This window comes from Catharus ustulatus, chromosome 15 (genome assembly GCF_009819885.2).
Source record: "Catharus ustulatus isolate bCatUst1 chromosome 15, bCatUst1.pri.v2, whole genome shotgun sequence".
Classification (NCBI taxonomy): Eukaryota; Metazoa; Chordata; class Aves; order Passeriformes; family Turdidae; genus Catharus; species Catharus ustulatus.
The window spans coordinates 12,977,519-12,985,324 of record NC_046235.1 but is presented as its reverse complement, the minus strand read 5'-3'; the positions used below and the strand labels follow the sequence as shown (position 1 = coordinate 12,985,324).

At 49.1% G+C, this 7,806-nt stretch overlaps 1 protein-coding gene across 1 annotated transcript; it reads left to right on the top strand.

The window, feature by feature from the left end:
- Positions 1–1,065: 1,065 nt before the first annotated feature.
- ATOX1 (antioxidant 1 copper chaperone) lies at positions 1,066–6,782 on the top strand. The gene is made up of 4 exons (XM_033073533.2): positions 1,066–1,166; positions 2,633–2,708; positions 4,705–4,861; positions 6,579–6,782. Exons 1-3 carry the CDS (start codon positions 1,161–1,163, stop codon positions 4,836–4,838), a joined length of 216 nt encoding a protein of 71 aa, XP_032929424.1. The 5' UTR covers positions 1,066–1,160; the 3' UTR covers positions 4,839–4,861; positions 6,579–6,782.
- Positions 6,783–7,806: the final 1,024 nt, after the last annotated feature.

Genomic DNA, 7,806 nt, shown 5'->3' with positions numbered 1-7,806 from the left:
TTGTGTCACGTCCCATCCCACATGTATCTATGACATGAAGCACTCAGATTTCACCCTATAAAAATTACTTCCTGCCCACCACCACATCTCCGAGCGCGGCCTGAACCCCTCCCTGCCATGCCTTGCAGCAAGAGATACAGACAGTGGATTGGCATGGGGCCACACTCGGCATTAACGTCTTCCCCCCCAATACCTCCTGGCTATTTTTAGCCTAAGCCACGCTGCAATCTGCCAGTTCATAAATCAGCACTGCAGATTATAAAGTTTAACGGGAGCCCGGTGACCCAGCACAACAGCCCATCTCGAATAAACTCCGCCAGGGGGATCCTAGACATCCATCTGCAGAGCAATAGTGGGGCAGGGAATTCCTCTTTTCTAAAACCACCCCACCGGTACACCAGCAGCATCCTGTGCACCTCAAAAGCAATGCCCTGACCCCCAGGTGGTGTGGCAGAAAACAAGAAACATGCTGGTTTCCATTCCCTTCTACAGACTGGGCTTCTCAACAGGAAGATGCTTACAGCCAGCACGTGATCAGAAGTGTCACACACCAGAGCCCCAGCAGAACCAGCTCTTCCCAGCCCCGATGTGATGCTCTGTCCCCTCTCCAGCTTCCACATGAAAGCTCCTGGCCCCTGCCACAGCCTCCTCCAAGTTTTTCTGAAAGGGGCTCATTTTTCCTTCAAAGGGCCATACAGCCAGGGAAGGGAAAAAGTCCCCAATAAAACAAACAAAAAACCCAAACAAAGCAGACACATCCTCAGAGATCAGCACCCTTCTTCTCAACCTGCTCTGCATTAGAGACTCCCCCAAAACTCCCGCACTCAATATCCAGTCCACCAGAGCTCTCCCAAGCCAATAAATCTCAAAACCCCAAACGACAGAGCGGAACGAGCTATCTTTAGCAACCCGGGCCCATCCTCACGGCTCTCCCATCTCCCTCCCTCAGCCACGTATTTGTGCTGATCCTTAGCCTGAAAGCGAGCAGAACACCCATTTAGGGAGCTCCACATGGACCAACCACCACCCCAAACCTTTCCAGCACTTTTCCCTTCACCCTCCGTGGCATCCCCGCCTCCCGAGGCCGCGGCCCGCCCCTTCCTCCGCGCCGCGCCCGCAGCCGCGGTTGGGGATCCGGGATCCGGGAGCTCGGCTCCGCCATGCCGGTGGGTGCGGGGCCCGGGGCCTCTCCGGGGCCGGGGGACGTGGCGGGGCCGGGAGGGCACTGCCCGCTGCCGGGAGGGGCCGCGGGGCTCCCCCGACCCTCGGTGCTCCCGCGGTGCCTGAGGTTTCCGAAGCTCCGGGGTCTTTCGGTTTCCCGAACCTCCGGGGCTCCTTCAGCCCCTCAGGCTCCTCCAGCTCCCGAGGCTCCTCCAGCCCCACAAGGCCTCTCCAGTCTGGGGTTCCCCCAAGCCCCCCGACTCTCCCAGTCCTCCAGGCCCCCCCAGGGCTCCCCTAGCCCTCCAAAGCTTCTCCAGTCCCCAGATCCTGCAGCTCCCCCAAACCTCAAGGCTCCCCCAAACCCAAAGGTTTCCCCAGATCCTGCAGCTCCCCCAAACCTCAAGGCTCCCCCAGCTCACCAAGGTTCCCCAGATCCTGCAGCTCCCCCAAACCTCAAGGCTCCCCCAAACCCCAAGGTTCCCCCAGATCCTGCAGCTCCCTCAAACTCCCAAGATTTCCCCAGTCCTGAACTCACCCAAACCCTGCCCCCCCAGCTCCCAGGGCTCAGACACAGAAGGGCAGCATTGATGGAACCCTCCTTCCCCCCCTGCCTGCGCATCCCCCCAAAGCACCCAGGGTCTTTGGGAAATAAAAACTAAAAAAATAGCAATTACACTGAAAAAAAACCTAATGGGAACCTCAATCCCAAGCTCCTTCCTGGGTCAACGATCCCAAAGAGGGCTTTAGCTTCGCAGTGGCAGGGAGCACAGGGTGGTTCTGAATAGAAGAAAATATGGGTTGCAGGTAACAAATGAGCAATAGCTTTACTTTTCTTCCTAAAAGAAAGTAAAAAACACATGCTAGAGAGGGAAATTAGGACCCATCTGATGCCAAAGGTTGAAGGTAGTGCTTAGTTACAGGCAAACAGTGTTTTGTTGACCTGGCATTGCTCACAAGTAGTGAAGATATCACTGGGGCCTCAGTGGAGGGGTGAAAAAATAGACCAGTGCTCATTAAATTTGTGGTTTGCTTATATTTTTATTATGCTGGGGACCAGAAGCTTTGTAGCTTCAAAGAATAGGATGGGAAAGCACTGAAAACCTCTCAGACTTATCTTAGGACAGCGAGTAGCTGCGGGCGGCAGATTTGCTTCTCCTTGGCTCCCCTGGACAAGCTGAGTAAGTGCAGCAGAGGCCATGGGGGTGGTGATTTGTGCTGACTCTGGAGGCAGCCACACCATCTCCAAAGGCCCCTCAGGATTATGCTGTGGGGGACAGCACAAGGACACTGTAGGGAGGAGTACCAAGAGCTCTCAGTTTTACTGAGGATCCCTTAGTGGGGTGTGTATGGTCCTTTTGGCTGGGGAGGCTTTGAACCCACCTCCCCAAGGAAGAAGGCAAGTGTTGGAGTGCTCATGGTGTATTTCCAGCTGTGCTCTCCCTGACCCCTTGACTGCCTCTTTTCTTTGCAGAAACACGAGTTCTTCGTGGACATGACCTGCGAAGGCTGCTCCAATGCGGTCACCCGTGTCCTGCACAGGCTGGGAGGTGAGTCAGTGCTGGGTGTGGGACAGCCAGCTCTGGGGCAGTGCCCTGGGGACCTCCATCCTGAAGGGTAACACTGTGGGTAAAAGTTGAAAGTTGGAAATTTCTCCTTGCTCTGCTCTGAGCCTGCTCCTTAGCTGGTAACAAGTTGCTGGTTTTTTGCAGATCTGTGACCCTTGGAGAAGTGTCAAGGGAGGGAGGAGCTGCCATGGCTGCAGGTGGCTCTGAGTCACCAGGGCCTCACCCTGAACCCTCTGGGAAGGACATGTAGACCCCTGCTCAGGCTGCCAGAGGGAAGGGAGGTGAAGGTCCTGCCTGGCCTTGTTTCCAAGGAGGCCTGGGGTGGCTGTGGTGCTTTCTGAGATTTGTCATCAGCAGCCACAGTGAAGAGCTGCTGAGCAGAGTGTTTGGTGGTTGTCTGTGTAGCCTATTTTTAATACCACCTGGAAAATTATAACCCATGTCTCCTGTTTGCTGGCATTTCCAAGAGAGAAGGATCTGGCCTGCACTCACCAGTTGTGAGGACCTGCTCCCCTCCAAGGAGAACAGCTTCCAGCCACCAAGGCAAAGGCTTTGCAGCTCCTTCCAGCCCCTATTACCAGGCTGTGACAGTTTGTCCTAGTTTGGAGGACAGTTGTCTGCTAAGAAAGGCAGGAACCTCTCTTTGAAATGGAGAATGTAATCCCCCTCCCTCCAAATTATTAAAATTTTGAAATCAAGCAGCTCTCAGGCAAAGATATGGGAATTAGGAATAAAAGTTCTTTACTAGGGAAATTAAAATAGAAATACAGAACTACAAAGAAACAAACTCCAAACCCTGACAAAGTCAGAGTACAACCTGACACCCGTCAGGCAGGGTGTTGGCAGCAGTCCCATTCCATGGTGGCTGCATCCTCCTGCAGTGACAGATGTGGCTCAGCTGGAGCAGTGCTCCTGTACAAAGTGCAGTTTCCCTCTAAAGGTCCAGTGGTGATATGGAGAAATCCAGTTTTCCTCTGGAGTCCAGTGGAGAAAGGGGCTCCCTTAGTGTCCCAAAACCTCAGTTTTTATCTTGGTAAGAAATGTTGGGCTCTTCCCCCTGGCTGGAGCAACTTCCAGTGGGATGAAGTAATTTTATCAGTCACACAATGGGACTCAATGAGCCATTAGCAGAAAATAACTCCCTGTAGGAAGGATGGGCTGTGAACAGATAAAGAACGATGCCTCGCTGATTTCAATGGATGGCCCATTAGCAGAATATCTGCCGTTGAGATAAGGATCACTGCCCCCACCCTCAACAGATGGTGATAGAATAGATACCTTTTATCACATCCTTTATTGTAACCCCAGACACAATTCCATTTTCTCTGTGTGTGGTTGTCAGCACCTCCATCACTCTTCAAATGGCTGGCCAGTGTCAGCCTCATATGATGATGTGGCAGAGCTCTCAAAGCTGATACATACCTACAGGTTTTGTGAAAATATGTAACTGGATATAGACTGCACGTCCAGTTCCTCTCACTGGGAGGAGCCACTCTCAAGTGGCTCACCTTTATTAGGCACTGGGAAATCCACATGGTGAAATGTCTTTTCCCTCCTTTTACTTCCAGCTGTTAGGTGGTACTACCAGTTTAGGCATCTTGTCCTGAGCCTTTCCTAACCCTATCGACACTAAACCAGAGCACAGACTGAGCTGGATGGAAATGTTAGTGGTTGGCTTGAACTCAGCTTACCCTGGTTCTTACATGACTGATTGTGTTGATCCAAGGTGGGGTGAGCAGATTAAAGCAGTTGAGAGACTGTGGTGCCTGATGTGGAGCTAGAGCAGATTTGACTTCCTTCATAGCACTGCTGGCAGGACACCAGGTTGGTTTTGTTGGCTGCTGGTGGTATCAGAGTGTGCTGGCAGGAGATAAATGTTTGACTGATGCCCTGGGGAGCACAGATGTGTGAAGGTGAGTTTTCCCTATGCTTACACCATTTGGCTGCTTCTAACTATGCAAAATTTTTTTCCTCTTAGGTGTCAGCTTTGATATTGACCTGCCCAACAAGAAGGTGTATATTGACTCAGAGCACAACGTTGACACCCTGTTGGAAACCCTCAAGAAGACTGGAAAGAATGCTTCTTACCTCGGGGAGAAGTCTGCACAGTAGCTTTGCCTGGTGTGAGGAGCTAGGTATATACCAGCTGTAGCCAGTATGGAAGAGAAATATCTGAGGTTTTTCCAGCTCCCCCAGTAAAACAGGCATCTTCTTGGAAAGCACAGATTTTAATAGACCTGCAGGCCCAGCTTCAGCAAACCCCTCATATCAGAGGAGGAGCTGGAGCACACACAGGGACCTCTTAGCTGTTCTGCACAGCCTGTGTCATCCCAGCCTTGGCTCTGGTGGAGAGGTAGAACACAGCCTCTGTGCCATTCCCAGGTGAACCTAGAGTTTGCCAGAGCATACTGTGCATGAAAACAAATCCCAAACACACTTCCCAGCTGGCCAGGGAGAATGGTGGGTCCCAGCAGTAGCAGGAGGGGTGATGGGACACTAAGACTCCTTTAGGTGTGTGATGCTGTGGGTTGGCTCTTAGCACAAGGACTTCCAACAGCTGATTCTCTTGATAAGGCTGTTAATCCTCCACTAAACTCAAGGATGGAAAACAGCAACTCCCTGGCACTCTTCTGGATGTAAAATGTTTGGTTTCAGAATAGCTCCCGGTACACACATTCCCTGGCCAGCTGTTTACCCAGTGACATCCTCATTGTTGCAGCCTGTAATTTTTCCCAGAATTCCAGCATTATCAAGACATGTACAAAACTCTGCTGACTGTAAAATACATTGGCAGAGAAGGTTCAATTTCAGTAGAAAAGAACAAAGTGGGAGAGGGCTGCCCACTCACTGCCTGTATTGTTCTTTAGTGTGCAAAATTATTACATAGCATCTCCTAAGAATTTATTTCTGTCAGTGGAGCTTTCTCATCCAGTGACTTTTTTTTTAATAGTCTAGTTGGATCATCACAAATACCCAGCACAGATGCACTGAAACCAGTTCATGCTGATTTAATTCCCAGTCAGTAAATTAAATCAGGGATTTAAACCAGCAGGAATTAAACTGATACAAGAAAGAGCTGAGCTGATAGTGATGTGTGTGCAATAGATCTGCATTGTTTAATAGATTGACAACAGATTTAAAATCTCCAATTTGTATCATTTGAGCAAGCTCTCAGTGCTTCTTGGAAATTGTTTAAAATCACAGCTGTAATCAAATAACAACCCCACTTCAACAGAGGAAGGCATGCTCTTAATTCATCAGTGCCTCAAATAGTTTTCAGTGTATTTCAGTTTCCTAGTATTGACTGCAAGGGCTGTTAAAATTGCAGGAACTATGTGTCAAGTGTCTGCAGAATTTAACTATTACAGGAAAGTCAGTCTCTAATAACGGGGCTGTGTCTCTTTTCCTGGCCCAGTTTTCCCATTTCTTTCCTTATATGACATCAAGGCAGCCAGTGAGTCAGTTCAGCTGGCCAGCGTGGCAGAACATTTCTCTGGATGCCTTTGTTTTCCTGTTGCATTTTAACTGAAGCTCTTTGACTTATCCAAGGATCTTAAGACCAAGAACAGAGGAGAGCAAGGGGCTGGGCTGCCCTTGCAAGATCACTTCAGCAGTCAGGCTAAAAATCCACTAAATTTCAATTTTGCTCACCACATAGGGAATATTTTTAGGGGCCCATCTGTAAAGGGAGGGAGGGAAGTTGCAAACCTTTGGCGCTGCTGGATAGATTTCCTTTGGCACTCTTCCTGCTTGACCAGCAGAGGGCATCTCTGTATAACGTTATCTCCTCTGAGCCTTGGTGTTCTTTTCCCTTCATTTATTCATTTATTCATTTATGTATTTATTTTGCAGGAACTCACACATGACTTCAGCAAAAAAAATGGCTTAACTGTTTGCATGTCTCCCAACTTGCTGTGTCATTTGACCTTTGCCAGATGTTGGAAAGCAGAGGGCTGGCAGGAGGAGACAGCTGTGCCTTGGATTCTAAAAGTGGAGGAGGAGGCTGTATGGTGTTTCTAGTCCCACAGTAAATCAAGGCACTGCTTTTAACTTTCACTGCATGTCTGTGTGTCCTGTGTGTCTTTGTACTGCTTTGAGTGGTTTTCTGTGAAAGGGGCAGCTTTTAATAGTGGAAAACTGTTCTTTCCATGCAAGACAAGTCTCCCAGGAAATGGCAGCTATCCTTAGAAGCTGAGTGCAACCTCTGCCTGAGGGACACATCTCAGGAGAACTGTGCTTGAATGTCACTTAGATCCGGGGAGTCTGCATCTTGGAAGTTGTTTTTCCATCACAGAACAAATAAACTTTCCATTTGGGATGAAAGTGCTGGGAAAAGGGACTTTTGCAGCCCCTGTAAGTCCAGGATAACCAAATGTCCTTTTGATCTTTATGTGGCCTTGAGGCACAAGTGTACAAAAGAGAATGCTTGAGCTGATGAGAAATACAGAAGGGATGGAGGAAGGAGAAGGGTGTGGGCATATCCAAGGTCTCATTTCCTGGCTCAGTGACCAGTCTTCTGGACTGTGCTGTTGCTTTCATTTAATTCAGGTTTTCAGCCCAGTGGAGGGATTGCATGTGTGTGTCCCAGTCTGCTGTCTCTTGTTTCACATGGGGGATGTCTCCCACACCTACCACTCACACAGAACTTGTTCTTCAGACAGGAAAAGCAACTAAAATTTGGAGGAAAACGTTACTCTATATTTTAGAGATTTTTCACAACTAATTCAGATTAGTTTTGACATTATTGCAGATTATTCTTTCTTAGAGTAGTTTACTGCTTCAAAGACCTTCTTTACCTTTGATCCAAGCATGATTAATTGCTGTAGATGCACTTGCAGGTGGCTGGAGCCCTACTTCAAGGAAGGTGTTGCAGACACTTTTTATTACTGTTTAAATTAAGGGAAGCTAAAGGCTACAAGTATAACATCATTGCTTTATTTTCCTTTATTTTCTTGCCTTAAAGTCTCCCCAGTTTGGCAGGAAGTTTCCAGCAAGACTCAGAACCACAACCTGTTTCTGCTTTGTGTCCATGCACTCAGGTGCCTGCTGTGACCCCTCCAGGGTCCTGGGGAGTGAGTGA

Bases quoted from the DNA above. Each gene is read 5' to 3' on its own strand.
- ATOX1 (XM_033073533.2), top strand. The intron at 2,709-4,704 runs GTGAGTCAGTGC...TTTTCCTCTTAG, and splicing joins TGTCCTGCACAGGCTGGGAG to GTGTCAGCTTTGATATTGAC.